This window comes from Cetorhinus maximus, chromosome 15 (assembly GCF_964194155.1).
Source record: "Cetorhinus maximus chromosome 15, sCetMax3.hap1.1, whole genome shotgun sequence".
Classification (NCBI taxonomy): domain Eukaryota; kingdom Metazoa; phylum Chordata; class Chondrichthyes; order Lamniformes; family Cetorhinidae; genus Cetorhinus; species Cetorhinus maximus.
Genome location: NC_135893.1, coordinates 21,789,460 through 21,812,302, shown reverse-complemented (window position 1 = coordinate 21,812,302; position 22,843 = coordinate 21,789,460). Strand labels below are relative to the sequence as shown.

At 40.1% G+C, this 22,843-nt stretch overlaps 1 protein-coding gene across 1 annotated transcript in view; it reads right to left on the bottom strand.

The window, feature by feature from the left end:
- atad3 (ATPase family AAA domain containing 3) overlaps nucleotides 1–22,843 on the bottom strand; it is a 39,485-nt gene that overhangs the window by 8,708 nt on the left and 7,934 nt on the right. The window contains exons 6-14 of the mRNA XM_078558016.1: nucleotides 21,574–21,739; nucleotides 20,058–20,127; nucleotides 16,377–16,532; nucleotides 15,752–15,808; nucleotides 15,494–15,619; nucleotides 11,181–11,305; nucleotides 10,345–10,396; nucleotides 9,458–9,528; nucleotides 3,073–3,240 (exon numbers count right to left, since the gene is read on the bottom strand). Coding sequence (XP_078414142.1) covers nucleotides 3,073–3,240; nucleotides 9,458–9,528; nucleotides 10,345–10,396; nucleotides 11,181–11,305; nucleotides 15,494–15,619; nucleotides 15,752–15,808; nucleotides 16,377–16,532; nucleotides 20,058–20,127; nucleotides 21,574–21,739 — 991 coding nt within the window. The remainder of the gene's footprint in view (nucleotides 1–3,072; nucleotides 3,241–9,457; nucleotides 9,529–10,344; nucleotides 10,397–11,180; nucleotides 11,306–15,493; nucleotides 15,620–15,751; nucleotides 15,809–16,376; nucleotides 16,533–20,057; nucleotides 20,128–21,573; nucleotides 21,740–22,843) is intronic.

Sequence of the window (22,843 nt, the reverse complement as noted above, 5' to 3'; positions counted from 1 at the left end):
GGGTGTCTATATTTTATTTAATTGTGTGCTAGATGGTTAGTTTCCATCCCCTCAAAAGTCAATGGTTAATGGGAAGAACAATAAACAGCCATTCAAACTGTTTTTGGGATGCTCTGGAAAGTTACAGGGAAGCATTATGTCAGGCTGTAGAATGCAGTTGATGTACTGGTCAATTGAGCAGCTGGATGTTGAAATGTGGCAACTTGTATTCTAGTAAAATCACTGCCACTGAGAGTTTCACTGGATCCTTCACTCAAGGTCGGAGTGATCACAAAAGGTTTCAGGAGTTGGGCCTGGAAACTCTCAGCAGCATTGTCCTTTGAACAAAGATCATCCTCCCACCCATTCCTTTAACAAAGGCCTTCCTCCCCACCCACTGATAACTTTTGGGGTGAAACAGTGATTGCCCATTGCAGGCTGAGCTATTGAGCTACAATAAGGGAACTGAACATAGACATGTCTGAACTAGTAATGATCAGTAATATATCCTGGGTTACCAGCAGTCTGGATGCAGAAGCTGCAAGTCAATTTGTCTGATGCCACAACACCAACATTTAGATAAAATAACTTGAAAACAGCACAAGATTCATCTTAATATTCTTTCATGAATGTGTTTTTTTTTTAAATTTAAAAAAAAAGTGTGGTTGCCTAACGGGATAAAACCCAAGGCGCAATTTAAAAAAGGACGAACATTCAAGTTGGCTCAAACTTCTATATGTTCACTCAGACAGCTGTCACACTCACTGATCTGTACTACAGCTCTGACACTTGTTAGCGTTAGTTGTCACTGCTTTTGCCCTTCCTGGGTTGCGCATGAGTGTTAATCATGTACAAGGCTGTGCTTCAAAAAAAAAACTTAGCTCCACTGTACCTCCATTTAATTTAAAGTTCCCAAAGCCATTTTGATTATAAACCAGATTATTCTTTATCTATGAAGAGATTTCAAGAATATCACTACTTTCAAAAGGAATGTAGTAGCTTTAAAAAAAAGGAAGCGTATTTGAGGTAGAAAAGGAACAGACAGTGTGTAATATCTTGAGTTCTGAAGCTACTGAATGGAGTTGCAATCCTTTGCAAGTACCAAACAGTGGGTGGGTGAATCCTGAAATTGGACATCCACTCCCACTACACCAGTTCTGGTGTGAACAGGATTCTCGGTGGAGCTAAAAACAGAAAATGCTGGCTGACCTGCTGAGTATTTCCAGCATTTTCTGTTTCTATTTCAGATTTTCAGCAGCCGTAGTATTCTGCTTTTCTAGGCAGAGCTATTGAACCAAACGATCAGATGCAGAAACAGAACTTGTACAAATCTGTAGGGCACCCACATTTTAAACCTGCAGCCCCCCATTCCATTCATAGCATTGTCACTGTCAGACTTTAACAGCTGATGGTTATTGCGATCGATATTGTATCTTTTCATATTGGTAGAAAAAAAGTCAGTTACTTAATAATTACAGCAACTTCTGTCTACTGTAGGCTTTGGCCTGCAATGAGAAATCTAAGCATCTAATTGAGGAGTAGGACTAACGGTTTGTGTTTGAACAGCTGTAAAAAGCTAGGGTGGGTGGGTCGAGGGAGGAGTGGAATTAAATGACAGATTCATCTTGTTCACAAGACTCAGATGAGTTATGAGTTATAGTTTGGTCAGAGGATCCAAACTGTGCTCAATCCATAAGTTACAAGCATTGCAAAATTAGGGTGCAACATTTCCTACAATTGGTTACACTTGGGGCAGTAATTTCTTTTTACTGTGAAGCCAAGTCTGTAGGGGAGTGGTGGGTAGGGAAGGAAGATGGTGGTGTAGTGGTAATGTCACTGGACTAGTAATCCAGACGCCCAGGTCATTCCCCTCGGTATGCAGGTTCAAACCCCACCACAGCAGCTGGTGGAATTTAAATTCAATATTCAATAAATCTGGAATATCAAGCTAGTCTCAGTAATTGCGACCATTACAACTATCAACTGTTGTAAAACCCCATCTGGTTCACTAATGCCCTTTAGGGAAGGAAATCTGTCATCCTTACCCGGTCTGGCCTACATATTATGCCAGACCAACAGCAACGTGGCTGACTCTTAACTGCCCACTGAAATGGCCTAGTAAGCCACTTAGTTCAAGGGAAATTAGGAACGGGCAACAAATGCTGGCATTGCCAGCAACATCCACATCGCATGAAAGAATAAGGGGGAAAAAAAAATTGAACTCAAAAAGGGTATTATCACTGGCTTTCTATTTTATAGCAAAGATTCAGTTTCACTTGAAGGCAGAAAGAACAATTAAGTGAAAAAGCAGAGCGGGGCATTTCACCCCAAGCTCTGCTCTCACCTCCCAGTCCTTAACACAGATCCCTCATCACTCAGTGAATGATGTGTGGAACTAAGGGAAAAAACAGGTTAAGCAAATAAATGAAGGAGCTGTATTTATAAGTGGGACATTGTTACCATTGGCCCAAAGGTTTTGTCCATTCGACAGATCCTGGTCACTACAGTATGTTTAAACCCTAGCAAAAGATCTTCTGCAAATGAGGGAGACTTAACACTAACTACTGCAAAACTAGTTGAATTATCAGGAGCTTCTTGTGGACATATAGAGTGGTGATAGAGTTTTATAGCAAAAAAAATTGTATTTTTCAATTGTTTTATTCTGTTTTCATTTTTAAACTGCTGCCAGTGTTTCCAATTACCAACAGGCCAGATTAAGGGCACAGCAGCTCCTTGATAAGTGGTAGCCTACACTAATCTTATGCCAGACAGAGCTACTGCCCGGCAAGTGCATAGCCTCAGTAAATATTTGGAGGGATGTTTCTCCTCAGGAACAAAAAGCTTCAGTTAAAATAGGAGAACAAAACTTTGTGCACATCCTGACACTGCTCATTAGCAGCAATGTCAGTTGCCAGTCCAGCCTTAGTCTCAACACAATTCAGGGTGGGTAGCTCAAAGGCAGTCAGGTTAAAATGGGAGCAAGGGAGGAGAAGAGAAATTAAAAATGAACAAGAAGTTAAAATGGAACAGAAGATCACAGCAATATTATCCAAGTCACTAAAAGAGAAATGCGAGACAAATTAGAGCACGTACTGTTTTCCCTCTGTGGCAGGTTTCAGGACATATTTGTCAAAATATAGCCTGACCAGTCGCTCCCTCTCCTCAAGTCCTGGTAGATCAAAGTTAACAATTTCATCAATACGATCATTGATAGCCCAGTCAAACTGCTCTGGTTGATTACTAGCCAACACCAGCATAAACCTGTTAGGAAAAACAGATAAACATTAGTGAGTTAAGTGTCCAGGAGATTAGTTAAAACAAATCTTTAAAGGCAGGTTGGCATCATCACAGTGGAAGTGTATGGCGACTTGAAGATTGCAATGTGTTACACGACAGAGCATTAAAAGGGCAAATCATTACTAATTTCATTTCATGATGTTCCTCATATTTGGTTCTGTGAGTTAAACAGCCCAGACCATGCTTCAAATTCATCCTTTACCAGAATAGTTTCTGCAGCAAACAAATTCACAAAAGCAACAAAACAGTTGAACACCAGGATTAGTGGAAGAAGCTGTACGTAGGGATGAAACAGCTAGGATCTGCTCTCAACTTTAAGACACTAAAGGAGGGTGGAATGCAGAAGAGAAGATAGGAGGAAGGATGGCAGACAGGGCCAGAACCTGACTTGAATGAACAGGAATTGATGGGATGAATATCTTGGATTGCAGATATTTGTTATTGGCCCTCAGTGATTTGAATTTGGGTACAGTCAACCCAGCTCCCAGCAAGGTTGAGTCCAGTCAATTTGCTCCTGCTTCTTCCTCAGTTTTCTGCCTGAAGGCAAGTCCTTGGCAATTATTCGCTGAACCACAGCAAAGTGGCATGGTTTTTACAATGGGTGGGTTAAGGAGGCAGGTCCCAAATCTACCTTAGCCAGAACAGGGATCGAACCCCACACTGTAGACACTAATTGATCCACATCTAGCCAACCAAGTTAACTGTCCCCTCCCCTCATTTTGCCAAGGAACATATATTTTAAAAAAAATCAGTGTCACTGGGAGTTCAGTAAAGTGCAATGGCGGATGTGTGAAATTGACATTGTGCCTACTTCATCCGTGAAAATACTCAGAAGCATAATTAAAGATGTTTTTCCAAACTTGTACTGTGCTTGAAGAAAGCACTTTGAGATATACAACAATAAGTGGAGTATTGACCCGCCATGAATAGGGGGTTAAATTTAAGGGGATGCATATAATAGACCATTAAATTTCCAGTTTCATGTGCAAATATTTCCTACCGCACATGCACTAATGAACAGAATACTGCACGGAATTCTGGCATGTTTCATATTAAATATTATGAAATAGCCCAACTAGAAAGTTAGCTATTAATATTTGCATGTGATTGCTAATGTGAAGAATATTAATTGAAGGAAAACCAAGGGCACAGTGAGAGTTTTTTGCTGCTTAATGAAAGTATCCAAATGTAAAATTCACATAAAACACATTTGCTGGAATGTGAATGTACGGTACAGATTTTATTTGTTTTATGTGCATCATTACCATTTTCCTTTTGGCCAAAGGTGGTACTCCTTGCTGGGGCAATGGTTTCAGAGTCACTGATCATCCTCTAGTACCTATCCAAAAGGGAAACTTCCAAGTGCAAGCTAAGATAGTAAATGTTAGCATGTCATATCTCAGAACGGGGAGGGGATATCGCAGCAGAACTAAACCCTGTTCTCAAAACACCCAAACTCAAGTTTCTCAGGGGTTACTGACCGGTGGTCAGTCAAGGGAATCCAGGCTGGCTTTATAAGAGATCTGAGTGGTCAACTGTATTGCTTCCAACCTCTGCTCTAACAGAGATCAGGGAAGTCAATGCAGACCATGCATTGCCTGGGACTTTCTTAGTCTGTGTGGCACAGCTGCACATTGAATTAAGTTGCTGACTCACCAGGCAAACAGCTTTACACGTACTTAATAGATCTAATCTCAATCAAGGAGAAAATCTCCTCAGAAAAAAGTCAATACTTCCAGCCACCGAGGGCATCGATTCAGCAGAACACCTGCGGCCAGCACAGGAGTTAAGACTCTGCAACACCAGAGTACAAAAGCAGCAAAATCCTCTGTCCTGAAGAACAATGTCACTGTTAAGCAATTAATTGCACATGGGCAGGATGCTACTCAAATACACTGTTTAAATAATTAATCTGACAGATTGCAATAGTGCAAACAACCTTGTAGGCAGTCACTGGTTTCCTGAGTGGTCTCTCAGGCACTAGCATTGCTGTCTGGACTGGCATGCTGCTAGTCTATCTGGATTGACATGTTCCTGGTGCTATCTAAACTCAATGTATCATTACTTTCTGGACTGATATTAGTGGTTAGCTTTTTTAGAACAGTTCTCTAGGTGCAGGTGATGCTGCCAAGGCCACATTTATTGCTCATAGCTTCCAAGAAGGTGGTGAGCAAATACAGGTTTCACACTAGGATCCTGGCTCTTCTCATCCCCCTGTTCATTTTTGAAATAATTCTGTCCTTCTACTCATTGCACACATTTCCCTGGAGGGTCATTGGTGACATTCTCGCGAGAAGCCCTCAAAGTTGCACATGTTACTGCCCAGTTGGCAGTGGGTGTTTTCCGATGCTTCTACTCCATAGTGGTCTACACACCACCAGTCCAACCTCTTGCTGAATGACTTTTAAACAACATCACATTTTCCCTATAGTTCTTCCTGGGCAACAACGTGCTTTAAAGCTGGAAACAAACCAGTTGCCATCCAGATTTTCCCCCCTTTTTGACAAAGAAATGAGGTAGCAATTTTATTTTGGATTTTTCAAAAAAATTTACAAACTGTTAAAAGTTTTATTTTCTGAAACCTAACTTTGCCCTAATGCTAGCCCAACACCTGGATCGAACATTTAAAACAAGCTGGTGTTTCAGGCCTAAAAACCAAATGGCTTCAGATCAAAAGTCAAACTCTGAGGTGCAAAAAGCAGATGAAGGTTAGCCAAGTGTCCTCATTAATGAGGGGTTAGAAAATGAGCACCAGAGTCTGTAAGTGTCAAGTGAACCCAATCAAGATCTCCAGTAGCTTTTAGAAGAGTGATCATAGTGACTAAATATTAATGCTTGATTCACCATTATTTACAATCACAATTAAAGCATCATTTTGGCTTGCCCTGGAGAAACTGAACACTCATACACTTTTTATTTCAAGACTTAATTTCGGAAATTTGAGCACACTGATACAACGGTGGGCAGCTCAGTTTCCCTTCCAAGCTTGGAGGCGAACTAAAGATAAAATTCTATGTAATTTCATTATTTCCATCCCTTTTGTTCAGATGAGTATAGATTTTCATGCCTATGTGCATGTAACGCCTTGCAAATGAAAATCTGCTCTTTCCATGCAAATACATGGGAACAATCTTAGAGGTCAAAATATCCTTGCAAAAAAACTGACTTCTCTTTTCAAGCCAACAACTTGAACTTAAAGTAATTTTGCAAGTGGAAACTTAATTATGTTCCTGCAGATTTTTAAAATAAAATTGATTATTTACTTCAGTATTTGTGTTTGAAACACGAATGCTGAATGGCATAGGAGAAAACTTGAGCTAGAGGAATTTCTGAGTCTTATGGTTTTGGGAAAAGTATTAAAAGAATTGCAGAAACAAAGGGAGGCAAAACAACAGAATAAGATTGCATCAGAACCATCTTGAATTGGGCTTAACATCTCTTCTGAGCCAAGTTAAAATGCTCAGAGAGCCAGTGCAGACACGACGGGCCAAATGGCCTCTGAATGGCCTTCTACACCGTAACAATTCTGTGGTCACTGTCTTTTACTATATTTCAATAAAAATGCGGAGAGAAGTGAAATTAAACCCAGAAAAGTTATATAACAAATGCAAGGCTTCAGGTGCACACCTGGAAAGGGAAAAAAAAGATTTGGTTTCTTGGGCTGCCCTTGAACAAATCACAAACCCTGCTATCATCTTCCCACTTTTTTGCCTCAAAATCCTATGATAATCTCAACTCACCATGAGCAGGACCATTGGATTGCAGCAATTTTACAAAAATAAAGCAAGACGCTTTTTAAAGGCAGATAGGCAGTCAGGCATTAAATAAGAATTAATCTTTAAATAGGAACTACCTTTCAAATTGAAAATGCGAGCTGCTGCTTTGTAATTGGCTCAGTTCCTTTTAGCTGAACTGTAAATGTCTTTTTAGTTTAGACGATTTTCCTTTCAATCAACCATATTAAAAAGCAGGCTTAAAGGGCTGGGAGTCGATCAATAAGCAGGAAGCGTGACAGACATTAGCTGGAAAGCTCTGATAAGACCGCTAACTGATAAGCGCGTTAGTATTCAGACTTCACTCAATAACCATAAAAGCATGTGGCCAAGAACCACAAATTTATTTACCTCAGTCATGCAATTATGCACACTTCGAATGTCAGTACCAGGATGCCATATCAATATTTTTTTTGAAAAAAAAAGAATAACAAAGATTGAGCTGCACTGGGTGGTCAACTGAATTTCCTGCCAAAAGGCAGATGATGGCGTACAACTGTTGCAGTCTGTACAAGTGAAACGTTGCCTTAGTACGCTTGTATATGTTAAACATGATCACATTTATACTAAAATTCCTTCCCCGAAATGGAGACCAGTAACACTGTTCAAGAATAAATGCACATTCTTTTGATTTGAAGATTACCGATTTCATTGATCTGGGCTGTGATTGGGAACAGTGTGTTTAAAAATGAAAATCAGCATGAATACCCTACCACACACATTGATAGCTCCATTGCAACTTAAACCGCAGCACTGTATGGGAGGTGCTTAGCATCACCATATTTTAAAAACGCCAATTTAGTCTGTCTCAACAATCAAAAGGAAGGGCTGTATCTACGTCTATATCAACATAAAAAGACGACGAAAGGCTCAACACCACTTACAATGCCTCGCAGATTGTGCCCTGTGTCCCCAGCTGTTAGTAAAGCTAACTCCTGGGGGTGGCAAAATAACAGTGGCCAATTTCAGGAAAAGTCAAATTGCTCCCCATTTTCCTAAAGTAACGTAATCTAGTAAAGTTCTAGCAGGCATTGAATCATTGCTAGATATATTTAAACTACTCAACCTCAGGCAAGTTTAAATATCCTCTGAAATACGGACTGTACAGGAGTGGAAACTACCATATCCATCCATTGGACCACTTCCAAAGAGCACAGATTTCTTATTCCACTTGATATTTTCCATAGTTATACTTGCCATCACCCTCTTAAAATTTATAACTTGCACAGCCTGCTTGCTGGCATGTTCCATGTATTTGCCACTTTATGGAAAAGTTGCATTTTGGTGTATATTCACCCTGTCTAAATTTGAATTCATGCCCTGGAGTTCTTATTAATATCAACACACTCAAGGACCCAGTTTACCTATGCTATTTAGGATCTCAGTAAAATCAGGTATGGTAGCTTAGTGGTAACGTTACTGGACAGTAATCCAGAGACCTGGACTAATCCATTGAATCACACCATCGCAGTTTAAGAATTTGAATTAAGTTTGGGGGAAAAAAGCTAGCAGCAGTAAAAGTGATAAGGAAACTGTTGAACTGCTGTAAAAAACAACCAGTGCAGTAATGTCCTTTAGAGAAGGAAAGCCCAGATTGGCCCAGAAGTTGCCCCCAGAAATCATAGTATGGCAGGTGTCCTACCTGAGAGAGCTGCCAGCCATTCAGGGAGATGGGGGTAGGGTTAGTATTTAGGGCAGGTGGGGATCTCCCGGGATGGCTCATGGCTCTGAAAGGTCTCTCCATTAGTCATAGGGTGTCCACGTAGAAGGGGCTCCTCCTCACCAAGCCACTGGGTTTACTTGGCAGGCTGCCTGTATGTCACAGCCCCTGTCGACCACTGGTTAAATACCAGCAGCAGTGGGATGGCCTTCCTGCTCTTGACTAAATTGGAAGAAAGTGGGATGGTAGCAGGACTCCACACCTTCCTCTCTAAACACATCCCCCCATCCTGCCTCCTGCCCCCCCGCCAACCCCCACTCCTGAACCCACCTCGGGGGAGGGACAGCATTAAATTCCACCCCCATGAATGAGTTTTTAAAATCCTCAGGACACCTTTATCTAATGTAAACATTATCTGTAGACATTTCTTATATCTCAGGTATCCAATCCCACTTATCAACTCTGGAGGGAGTCATCTGTATGTTGTGCAACAATTTCATGAAGTGAAGCAAAAGCATAGTCATCAATTAGATTTTCAACTATATTATTCCTTTCCAAATAATCTCATCCTGGTTTACCTGAAACACAACTTAACCCTCCACATCAAAAGCCACACCCAACAATTTATTGCACATTAATCCTTTTATGTTTCGTCTTGTTTAAACAGACATCTTCTGACAAAGGGTCCTACTCCTTCTTTCATATGCTGAATGACCTATTGTCTTCTGATTTTTAAGGTAATACTTACTTGTTACTCTGCTCTCCCGTTCGGTACAGGAATGCATTCAGTGTCGCTCTCAGGTCTTCACTAATCTTTTCCTATAAAAACATATCAAGGTAGAAAGAAAATATGGACAAGGAGCACTTTCTCCAATTCATAAACCAACAACTGGCAGCTGTTGAAAATGGAAATGCATCCAAATAGCTCATATTTTATCTGCTTTACTTAGATATTGAGTATAAAGGAGCCTGTGGTGCACTCTCTCAACCAGATCACAAAGATAAAACAGAGGAAGTTCTGGTGTGCAGTTCCATTAATTTATCTTTAGTGCCGTTATTACCAATCTGTCTCTTTCTCCAAATGTTAAACTCATTCTAAAGCAACAAGTGCAAGGCCTGCATCGCTGCTCCCAGAGGTTGAAAAAATATTGGAAAAAAAAAGCAAAACTTTTTTTCTCTTTCATACTTCAATAAACTTTATAAGGAAACATGTGAAACAGAAAGAGCAACAGCTCAGACACAAAAACCACTAGACATGGCCGAAAACCCCAAACCCGAGATTAACAAAAGGATTGTATTCGGGAATGATACTTCCCCATTGTACCCAATTACTCATGGAGGAGAATGAACGTAAACCCAGCCAGTGCATACACTCCCACTTGATCAACCAAGGCCACCCTCTACCGTGTCAACTAAGGTCCATTGATGGTGCCCCAAGGCAGAGTGGAACTAAGAAAGGAATAAAACAGAAATTGAAGGGAAAAAAAAAGTGGGAACTGAAAAGATGTTGGACAACAAATTTCATTCTTTTTAAATGCTGACAATTAATCAGGGCTATGGGACAAGCAGCATCTTCTTCCCCAATGATTATTTCTGTTCAAAAAAATTTTCAGAAGGACACGTGGGTAGACTTACTGTTGCTCTCTTTCGAAGGAACGCATCCGCCTCATCCACAAACAGCAAAAGCCTGTGCACAGGAGGCAATTTATGATCATTCCTTTGACTTCAGATAAACACATCCAAATATTCAAAACCTAGAAGCCCAAAATAATTAATTCCCATTATTTAGAATTCCTGAGGTGCAGAAGCCAGGAACACTGATCCAAGAATAAAGCACTCCCAGAAAACAAACAGTAAGTTGCACCCACATTTTTAAGCAGGTTGGTGTAAGTGGACCAAGTGACACAAAGAGGATTAGCACACTGTACTTCAGATGAAAGTCTCTGTCACCTTATGGCCACAAGAGTCCTACATGAAATGAGTTTGGGCAGTCTCACCAAAATTCTTAAAGGCATAAGTCCACCGCCCCTAACTTAGCAACAGTACCTTGTTAAAGCACAGGTCTTGTACAGAAAATTAAAATCTCAACATTGGCACAGAAGGGGGAGGGTGCGTTGCTACTTGTATTTTAAATCTAAAACATATGGCATCCACCTGGAAGCAAACACTAGGTGAAACAAATTAAAAGAAACATTTCAAATGCTCAGCAGCAATATTCATCTCACAAGCACAAATCAGGTTAAAATTAAGTAGCAGAGTCCTCCAAAATCACCGTCCTACAAAGCGCAAGTTGACCAAACCCCCTACTGCATTGGCAAGATTTCAGTATCACTCCCCCAAACATCATACACATGCAATTAATTTATTGTTTAATATACAAATATTCATAAAACAAAAATTGGCAGAGCTGAAATACAGAAGGAGTCCTTCACTTCCCTCTGTGCCCTACCCCACCAATATGACAAACTTACCCTCTTCTGCTGGTGGATGCCCAGTCAAAGACTTTGTGCATGGCTGTGACACCCTCACGACCCATAGGAGCTACATCGCCACCTGTCATAATAGCATAATCCATGCCGGAATGTACAGCTAGTTTCTGACAAAACAAAAACACAAGAAACATCAATCTGAAAGTAGATCTTCTCCTGAACAGTGAGCTCCCCATTGTAAGGTCAAAGAAAAAAGCCACTGACCTCAGTCGTAGGCAGTATTCAGGTTCTTGTGCATGTGACATGCATTTATATAGCACTATTCTGGAGTGGGCCCCAAAACGCTTTATAGCCAACTTTTTTTTAGTTGTAGTCACTGCTTGTAATGTAGGAAATGTGACACACCAATCTGTGCACAGCAAGGTCTCAACGAAAACCAATAAAATGATTATCAGGTTTTTTTTTTTAAAAGTGAGGTTGAAATGAAGGATAAATATTGGTGAGGAGACTGGAAGGACTCCCTTGTTCTTCTTCTAATAGTGCCACAGAATCCTCTACATCCACTGGTGGGGCAGACAAGGCCTCTGTCTAATATCTAGTATGAAAGATGGCACCACTGGCACACTCCTTCAGTACCGCAATGGTGTGCCAGCTTGTGGAGTGAAGACTGATGCAAACACTCATTTAGTATCTCTGCCATGCCTGAAGCCCTTCCTGACCTCTCCTTAAGCATCTTTCAATGATCTAGTGGCCTTTGGTGGTCCTGACTCACATAGCTGAAAAAAACTATTCCCATGAACTCCCAGTTGTCTATGATCCTCTTTTCCAGCAACCTTTAAGTTGATCTAATAACCAGTGTAGATTTTTTAAATTGTTTTTAGTGCCTGTCTTTCAATTTATGAATAATATTTTGTTTATGTCTTATTTATCTTGGTTCATAATCTTGGCTTTTCCTTTCCATAATCCCTTCTTTTGAGTATGGGAGATTCACACCACTTCCATAAGTTTAGATTTGCTCTTAAAAACTTGCCATTTACATTCCACATTAGTTTTATTCCCACCAGTAGATCTGACCAATTGACATTTTCCAAATTCTCTAAGGTCACATTAAAACTCATGCATAGTTGCATTAACATTACATCAATGCTGAAGCATGAAGTCCCATTAATATTGGCATACCAGCACACAGGAAGTTGTGAATAAGTGTAGTCCTCAGGTGAAGTGGGGGAGAACTAGATCAGGGTGCCCAGATTATACATCAGCCCTCATGTTAAGTGCATACATTATCCTTATTTATATACTTCCTATTCCACATTTATAATGAAAACCACCAAAGCAAACCTGGCATACAGCAATTTCACCTCCAGTGGAGGTGCTGCCACTGACAGGAGGACACAGTTACAGTGTTTACACACATTTTCCATTTCAAATATGAACATATGAATTTATAGTGGGGAAAAAATGACAGGTGTTGCATGTAGAAGCAAGATTTTTAATATATCAGATCAATGTGGTTACATTGAGAAAGTGCATTGTTAGGTTAATGATATTATGTACAGTTACATTAGTATTTTGGCTCTGCCTCAGTGCCCAGTATTTCTCACTCAAGTGCCAGTATAAAATGAGTCACTGCAGTGTTATATAAAAAGAATTACACTTTCTAAATATAACTGTACTGCACTCTATAATTTAAGACTAATTTCCCTTTATACAGTTAAAAGTGTTGAGGTAAATCTTCACGATTAAAGCGATTAAGCAGCCGGGCTATTTACAAGAGAGAGAAATCCTGTGAAATGGTGGAACTGCCGCAAGAGGTGTCAGTGTGGTTATTAAACTCGCAAATGTTGGTGTTCACTTTGCAGGCGATGCTGCTAAACATCTGCCCTTGAGAAGGAAATGACATCTCAGCACTGTGCAAATCTGATAGGAAAGTGCCACACACAGCAGCCACCATTCATTGCACACACTCAGCAATCATGTCTCATGCAACCAGAAATCTCCCTCACAAGCAGAGTTAATATTTCATGGGCAAAAGCAGCTTTCTTAAATTAACCAGAATAATTCACTTGCAGAGACAAGGCTACATGGTCAGCATTTCGAGTACCTGCACAAACCTCTTTAAACAGGGACAGTACTAATACATTTGATGACAGTTTCGTATACATCAACTTAACTGGTATCACTGAAGCTATTTGGAAAAATTGATTGCAGTCTGACCAACAGAGTCTCCTCCCTACGCTCTTCTTTACCTGAAGATTTACTTTTCCTATTTATTAATTGGTTTTTCCACAAGTTTCCTGTCTCAGTTAACATTGATTCACAATTCAAGAATGTTAAACACAAAAACTTCAGAACATTTCATACTGTTTGCTAACACCTGGTAATACACTTGTCATTGTGTTACCCAATTATGGAATAAATTGCTCTGTTTTATTTTTAATTCTCATATTTGTGCTGGGAGTTATTAGATCAATGTATGAGTGCAAAATACCATGGGGCAAGTGCTGACTCACTAAAGCAATCATAAAAAAACTTACACAATCTACAACAGCACCAATTAAAATATCATTTCACACTGATTTTCTAAACACAGCAGGGATCGGATCAGAAAACAATCCTGCCTTGCTGTAAACTCATCATTTCATTTACTGCACTTCAGCCCTGTAGTCTGAAGCATGTTATTCAGTTTTTCTGAAAATTTGCTATGACGTCTATAACCAATAGAATTTAAAGACTCCTGAAAGAAAATTCTTCTGCAACATATACCGCTACACCACTCTCTTGTATATCTCTATGCCTTCTCCACCACCACATGCACAAACCATCACCATCCAACTTCAATTCTATAGGAGCAGCACATCCCAATCTGTGAAGCATTTTTCTATTAGCAATTCCGCTCTGGAACAAAGTTGCATGTTAAGTATTATATACAACCTACACCTCATATTGCTCACAACCCAAGCCAAGATGGAGGCCTCCCAACTCTACCAAAAAAAAGCCAAATCTATTGGATTGAATTGACATTACAATATGGACAGGGTTGTGAGAATTGCAGAATTAGAGTGATGGAAATAGTGGTAGAAATTGTTTGGGCCATTCTGTGTTCTTTAAGGCAAAAATTTACTGCTGGGAAATTTGGCACTTAGATGGGATGGCCCAGGTCAGGTACAACACTGCAGGTACACAGAATAATATTTTCACATCACTGCCCCAACAATATGCCACAACCTTAGTCACAGAAGAAGATCCAAACACAGTGTGAGTTTTCTTTTGCAGTTGCCACACAAACCTCTCCAATTGCCTCAGTGAAGCTGCCTATAAAACCCGAGGAGATTTGTATCTAGAAACTTGCTGGCATGGTTAGAACTAAAAAAAGCAAATAACACACTAGAGAGTATGAGGCAATGAGATCAACTCACAGCAAGTTGATAAATACATTATGCTTCCCCTTTATCTAACTGACCTGTTGTCAACTCTGGTTCTGACCTGACTCTAGCTATGACAAAAGATACTCTTTCCAATGGCTATCATGTCTGGATGAAATACTAAACTTAAATCTGTCTGTACAGGTATATGTAAAAGATCTTGTGGCATTATTTTTTTTTAAAAAGTGTTCTCCTGGTGCTTTTGCCAAAATTTCCCCCACAAATCACCACCACCAAAATCACATCAATTGATCATTTAACTTGTGGGATCTTGCTCTGCAGAAATTGGCTATTGCATTACAACAGTGACTGCACATCAAAAGTAATAACTTAGCCGTAAAAAGCTTTGGGACAACCCAAGGTGAAAGGCAATATAAAAATGCAAGTTCTGCCTTACTTTAACACCAACTTCCTCAAAACTTCCAACAGAGGAATTAGAGGGAATCATAAGACATGATGTTACAGTAACTGCTCAGGCTGCAAGCCTGTGACACTCAGGAATTTTATTGCCTAAAATTTAACAGTGCATTTAATGTGAATACCAGGGCTACTGACAGAGAGATGACTCACTGATCATGCATGGCAATTAGTGTTGCTATTTGTAGGTTTGCAGAGATCATCAACTGAAGTGGGGAGGATAGAGGAAGGGTCGTGGTGAGGGAATGAAAGAAGAATTTCATTAAGGCTTTTTATTTCTCTGCTGGTAACCGGTCACCTGAAGATTTCATAAAGAACTGCTCTGAGCTCTAAACATTAATACTATATCTCTCTAATTGTACTCTACCCACATAAGCTTTGACATGTTCTTACCCAAGGAACTGCCCCATTTGCATTGCTATCTGAAATATCCATTTCCCCAACACTAACATCCGTCACTCTGACGTGCAGAAGATGGTCAGGAATTTCCCCCCCTCCTCATACTGACCATACCTTAGCAAAAAGGGTTTTCCCCGTACCCGGAGGCCCATACATTAGGATATTTCGATACAGTCCTTTGTTGCTTTTTGTGTTTCGGGTTGCTATAGCAATATCTCTGACACGTTCCTCCAATTTGGGCTGTAGATGGAAATGAGAAGTGAATGAAAGTGGAAAATGAAGAGAATCAGATAATAAATAAATTCAATTTCTGCAGGCACAGAACTGCATACTGAAATTTTTTTAAAAATCAGCAGAAATACAACAACTCACACTCAACACCACTCCCTCAAGTGCGTCCTGTGGCTTGCTCATCACACGTTTACCAACCTGGGGTAAAAAAACACATATCCAGTTTAAACCTCACAATGGAACATTATCTTTTAAACTTAACGGGCACTTAAGCAAAACCCATTACATCACGTGAAGTCACTTGGTGCAAGGGAATACAAAAGCAAAATACTTCAGACACTAGAACAGAAGATGCTGGAAATACTCAGTAAGTCAGGCAGCATCTGTGGAGACAGAAACAGGCTAATGACCTTGCACCGGTTGAAACGTTGACTCCATTTGTCTCTTCACAATTGCTGCCTTACCTGCTGAGAGGTTCCAGCATTTTTTTCTATACTGCAGTGTTGGGAATACAAGTGCTGACTTTTAAAACCATCACGGGTACCAGGTAGAAAAGCTCCGGCTATTCTGGAATGGCTGGAGATTATAGCTGTTGCTGGTGAGGAGGGTTATATCAGCAAGAATTAACCCTTTGGCTATGCCGGGTTTCATAATGCAACTGGTCCTTATTATTCAGATATTGCGAGAGTGTTCTCCATTATAGAATCAGTCTGGGCCTGAGTAAAGATTACCAAAGCTCACAAATCTTTCCAAGAAGCTGCCTTACCTTGATTGGGTGCTTCAGTGCTTCCACTAATGTGATGCGGGAGGTGTCCCGAACCAGGGAAGGCTTTCCCAGCCGAGCCTCAATATATCGCCCAGCAACTCCCGTTGCATTCTTGGCAGAGTAAACACCGACAGCCAGCAGTGTGAGCCCAGCCACCTAAAGGCAAAACAATGCCAGAAAAAAAAAATAGATAACATAATGAGTTATAACCATTCCTTGGAGGGTGGCACAAGTATTCAGCTTATACAACATGTGGGCACTTTTACTAAGCATATTTTGTACAGCCAATTAAGAGTTCAGAGGGTAAAGATATTAAATATCCGTAGATATTTAACAACACATATTTGACCCATCATACACATTTTTCCAAATACCATGTTCTCTATCCAATCGTGGACATTACACCCCCATTAAAATTACTCTACAACCCAAGTACAATCTACCCCATTGTGCACATAATCCAGCCATTTCCTCTCCTTTGGTAATGTTTAATACCCAAAGTGTAATTGAGTGAAAATCTAGAATATTCATCCATCCCTATATTCCACTAACCGCTGCCCTTCCACTTATGGCAGGTTGATTGTGGCCCATCAAGTACTCCAGCCCCAACCCCCCCTTAATCTATTCTAATTCTTAGAGCCTCCACGTTAATTCTGATATTTATACAGCTTGATTTTTTGAAGAAGCGACACCAAGCATTCTGAATTTAGAAGGCACTGAGAGTTAGCAGGAAACCTTACTCTCTTCTTTTAAAAAGAGCAAGGGTACAAGTCACACAGCACTACACTAGCAAAATTTTTCAAAAAATAAAGGTGATGTTAATTGGGAAACAATGATTAGACAATACCAAGCTTGGGCTTCAAAGGCCTGTGAAGAGAAAGCAAACCAGGGAAATCAACTGATATCAGGCAGGGAAGAATTAACTGAATAATAGGGGATGGTGAAGTGTGCCTTACTTTTTAATGTTGAGACTGCAGAGATGGTGGAGGGTGTGTGGGGCAAGGTTTACTTGGAATTTAGAAGGAACAGGAGAGCAAAGTTCAGAGGAGCAATAGTCAAACAAGGGGTGTTGTTATTACCCCATCACAACAAACTGTTCTTACATTAAGTACTCATGTAGATTGTCACCAGCTCTGTCCAAACTGCTTCTATTCAGGTCTGGGACTTCTCTGTTTTCTTTAAAATTCTGCATCATACCCATTTTAATGAAGTATTAATAATTAACATCACCGCTCCAAACCTTAAAGAGATTCTGAAGCAACTGCAAACACTTAAGCTAGCCCCTAATATAAAAAAAATAAATTGCCATGTAACTTGGCAGTAAACTAAAAAGATCAAACATTATCGCATTACAAAATTAACTTGTGATAAAGAACTGGTCAAACTGGGCAGATAAGGATCAATGTTTACAGGTATTGTGGTTTCACAAGATGAATGTGGACAAATACCAACACTTGCAGAATCTCCCCACAAAGTTCTAAGACAGATCAACACTACAGCACAACTCCCTGAGGAGATCTGCTGAAAAGAGTCCATTTTCACTAGCCCCAAAAGAGCTGATGCTTACTACACTGTCATATTAATATACAGTAAAAGAACATGCTTCAGATTCAAGGGCAATCACTGTGCCTTTACTGAGTGCACTTTACAGCCCATTCTCTCAATGATACTCTGGATGGCACATTGAACACAATATAATTTACAGCCCAAAGTTGTCATAAATAAACCTTAAGTTTTCAGTTTGACAAGTACATGTAAATGTCAAACCTTCAGCTGATTCATGTGTACAAACAACAAAGGGAATATTCAACCATTTCTAGATCAAGTACAGACAACTTTATTTCCACCAAAAGTCAGAGCAATAATCCAGCAGTAATATTTGGCATCCATGAAAGGTGGATATTATGAGGCTTCTTGTTGAGTACAGAAATTTAAAAATTAAAGTTTCATTGCACTGGTGTGTCACCAATTACCATCTCCGGCTTTTGGTAATGTTTTCTGCCCATTAGGAATGTCATGGAAAAAATAATCCACATTTGTCTTCTACCAACTAAAGTTGCTGCACCAAACATTCCGAGAGCTCACTACAGTCTGGGGACATGTCCTGTTGCCAAAGAGAGGAGGCCAAGCCAGGGCAGGACCAGTGTACAAAAACTGGAAGTGATCAAGTGGTTTGTCTGGGATCATGAACTGAACAAGTCTTGGTATGGGATCTCAAGCTTCTTTCTTTCTAGAGAGGGAAAGCCCTCCATTGCTCAACATTGCAGAACTGCACACTCATTCCAAAACATCCAACTGCTGCACACACAATCAGCATGATCCACAGCTTCAATATCTCACTCAAAATCTGCATCCTTTAGTTGAAGAGATTGTTTGTTGACAACAGGGGTGCCACAAATCAGATTATCCATTAACTGTGCACATTTCAGCTGTTAGTTCCCAGTCAGCACTTGTGTAATGCTCAAGCAGAAAACAAATAAGAAACCAATCTCCTGCTGGGTCAATTCATTTTTAAACCTTGGAGTTGCCAATTAAAACTGCAGTATATCTCAGCTCAACAATGAGAAGAATATAAACCTAAAATTTAAAAATAGAGCACATTTCAGTAACAAAACCAACTAAATACTTTTGACAGTGCATGGCATTTGGCCATAAGGATACCCAAGGTTTCCAACTGCCGCACAGCTCAGATAAGAACGCAGTAAAAAGTCACTAAACAAAGCACTAGCATGGAACTCTCTTCTGCAAACAGCAAATCATTGGATCAATTGTTAATTTTAAGGCTGAGATTGATAAGATTTTTGTTGACCAGAAGTATCAAGGGATATAGGCAAAGGCAGTTATGTAGTTAGTTCAGAGATTAGACACGATTGCATTAGATGGTCGACGAGACTCAAGGGCTTATCCCTGTTCCTATGTGCCATACAACTTCAAAAGGTGATTCCTTGAGTTATTGATGCTGTCACATCTAATCTTGTCCCTCACTGCAATATTTAGTCAACCTTCACAGGGATCTCCATTAGTACAGGTACCCTCTGGTGCTTGAAATGTGATATTGCACCTATGGAAATGCAGCACTTGAAGATCACAAGATAGGTACAGTTGGAGGAGGCATTTGGTCTAGTTTAATTCATTGGTATGGAGTAAAATAAACAATGTTTCCTCATCATATCACCCAAATGCTTCTTGAGCAGTTCCAGAGATTTTGTCTTCAATAGCCCATCTGGAAACCACCCCAGATGCCACTGCTTCTCTTGTGTAAAAATGTTCCCAACATCTGTCATAACCTTTCACCAGTTTTAACCTACATTCATTTGTTCTATGTTGTGGCATACACTGACAAAATGCTCCTGATTTATCTAATCAATCCCAGTTATTTTGTAGACTTCTACAAACTGCCCCCTCAGTCATTTCCTTTTAAAGCTCAAGTAACAGCTTCTCCACTCTACAAAAGATTAATCTTATGACACCAGCACCAGTCTTGAGGCCCTTCTCTGCATAGCCTCTTGGGCTTTACTGTTTAGCTTGTCTTGATCAAAACTGAATCCAGTTTACAAGACCACTGGGTTCTTCTGATTTACACTTAATTGACCCAGCATTGAATTAAGCATTTTACTTTCATTGCTACCCCAGAGATTTGACAAGTGTTAAGGGAATACTGCATCTTTCCTTCATACTTACTGTAGCCGTCACTTTGTCCCAGTCAGAAACGAAGGCACGGAATCCTTCCCCAAACACTGCACCAGCTGTCCTGAGTGAAAGCAGAAAGTAGAGCAGTCACCGCACCTCAAAACATCATGAGCAGCTGCACAAAAGTGGAAACACAGTCACATCCTCTTGGGGAACGGAGAAAACAGAGCGCAGGAAACAGAAGAAAGCTTTTGGGACAGGGATTGCATTATACCACTCACTGAATCAGGACTGGACAAGCAACAAAAATTCACTCATCCACCCCATTTCAAAGTGAGGTAATCAAAAATTTCATTAGATTTTACAGCATGAAACTGGTCCCATTGTTTGTGTGTGTGTCAGCCTCTTTGTTAAACTTCTGCTCCTATATTTTCAGTTGAGAATTTTTTTCATTTTTATGAACGGAACAAATCTTGACCTTAATCCCTAGCTATCTTATAGCTTGTGGAAAAACCCAATGCAGTGAACCTTAAGGAAATCTTTGTGTACATTTTAATTTTAAACAGCTTCCAATTTTAAACGTACTCAGTAATCATTGCCCGTGCACCGCACGATAATGTACTGTCCTAAAATCCTGCCGTCAATACTGTGTTAGCATGACAGTTACTCACTGCCGTAACTATTTGTGCCTGCAAACATTTGTTAAAAATATGCTGAGGGTGAGATAAAGTAAGGTGGGAGGAGGTTTGTATGAAGCATTACCACCAGCATTAACCTGTTGGGCTGAATGGCCTGTTTTGGTGCTATGAAATTTTATGTAAAAACAATACAAAGGAACGTGGCAACAGAAAACAGGGAGGATTCCCCACTGCTGGTAATGCAGCAGCATGCTGCGAATGGTGTGTTCATATTTATACATTCAGAATGCAAAAGTCAGCCAAACATTTTAGGGACCCAGATTCACAAGATATTTCCTTGCTTGAAGCTATTTCATGTGACAAGAACCTGGCTTAAGAAGTTGGACCCAAGAACTGAACAGACTTAAAACAATGAACATACTTTGATCCCAACCTATATCACATCACCTTGCATGGAATTGTAAGCAGTAGCAAACACTGAGTCCTACTCAATAAACTACCAGTGAGGGAAAATCTGGTCCAGTATAAGAGAAGGTTATGGGTGCAAAAGTGTATTTGCAGCAGCAGTTTTTCTTTAAAGGAGAAGATGACACAACTATGGGATTACCATCACATTTTAATGCTAAAACATTAGGTGCCTAGGAAGTGTTAATTTCTTCAGCAAACGATGAGTCACTCAGGCCCTACATTTGGCAGTTCAATGCCAAGTGTTTTAATTACTATCATTATCATCCATTTGAGGCCATTTCTATTACCCTGCAAAACGTCACTGCACCTTGATTGGCTGTATACACAAGACGGAGCAGATAAAACAAGGCCCTGATATTGATGGGAAGGAAAGTGATGTGATGGTTTGGTGGGGAAGAAAGAGAATGGATCAATCCCATTTTATTGAATGAAATCAACCCTTCCTTCTGCTTAACTCTTACTTAATGGAATCAAGGACAGTCTGACGATGCTCTGCAGCTTTCAACCGGATCTGTTCTCTGATCAGATCAGCGTTCTCTCGCTCAACCTTGGCACGGGCCTTGGCTTCAGCTTCAATTCGAAGCATCTCATTCTTGTGTCGGAGCTCCATCTCATGTTCAATAGTGGCTACAGGGGAGAAAAGAATTATAAATCAGAATATCTTTCACCAAGGTTTGGGGATTGAATTTTCATCTATTCAGTTAAGACAAAGTCCTTGATGCTGGACATTATTATCAGTTAGGGTCCATTAGTACTATTGGAAGTAACAGACATTTATGGTACAGAACGAGGTCATTCAGCACATAGCGTCTCTGCCGAATGCAACTCAGCCTAATTCCACTTTCCAGCTCTTGGTTGGCAGCCTTGAAAGTTATGGCAATTTCAGCGTGAATTCATGCACATTTCAAATATGGTGATGGTATCTGTCCTAGCACCCAGAACCCATCACCCTCTGGGTGAAATACTTCTCCTCAACTCTCCTCTAATCATTTTCAAATACTTTAAATTCATGCCCCCTGGATATTGGCCTCTCTGCCAAGGGAAAGAGATCCTGCCTATTCACTTATCTAGGCCCCCCAATTCTATACACACAAATTAAAGCACCAATCAGCTGCCACTGTCCCAAAGAAATCAACCTCAGCCATTCCATCTTTCTTCATAGCTAAAATTTTCCAGCCCTGACAACATCCTTGAAAATGTTTTTCATACCTTCTCTATTGTGACCACATCTTTCCAGTAAAATGGTGACCAGAACTGCACTCTAGCTATGGCCTAACTAGTGTTTTATGCAGTTCTGGCATAACCTCCTTCACTTATATTCTATGACTTGGTTATGTGATGAGAAATGTATAATTTTGTGATTATGTTGTCTGTGTAGAAAGCTGTGTGCGTGGGTTAATTAAACAGAGGGAAGGTTACTATAGAGACAGGTTGTCTGGGAGGTCTAATGGATGAAAGGTTAAAGGTGTTAGGGTTGTGCATTTGTAATGACAGGTTATGGTGGGTTTGAGTTACAAGTAAATAGGTTGGATCTGAAATTTGCATTTTGAGATAAGTTGGGAAATTGATTTTTCAGCTGTTGAATTTCTAATGGGAATTCAGAGGTGACAAGGAACATTTGCATGTTACAGGGGTTCCACAAGTAAACAGGGGAAGGTATATTAAATTTTACTGATTTGAAAGTAGAGGCAAAATAGAAAACATGAAAGATTTTTTATATTTGGGGAAGTT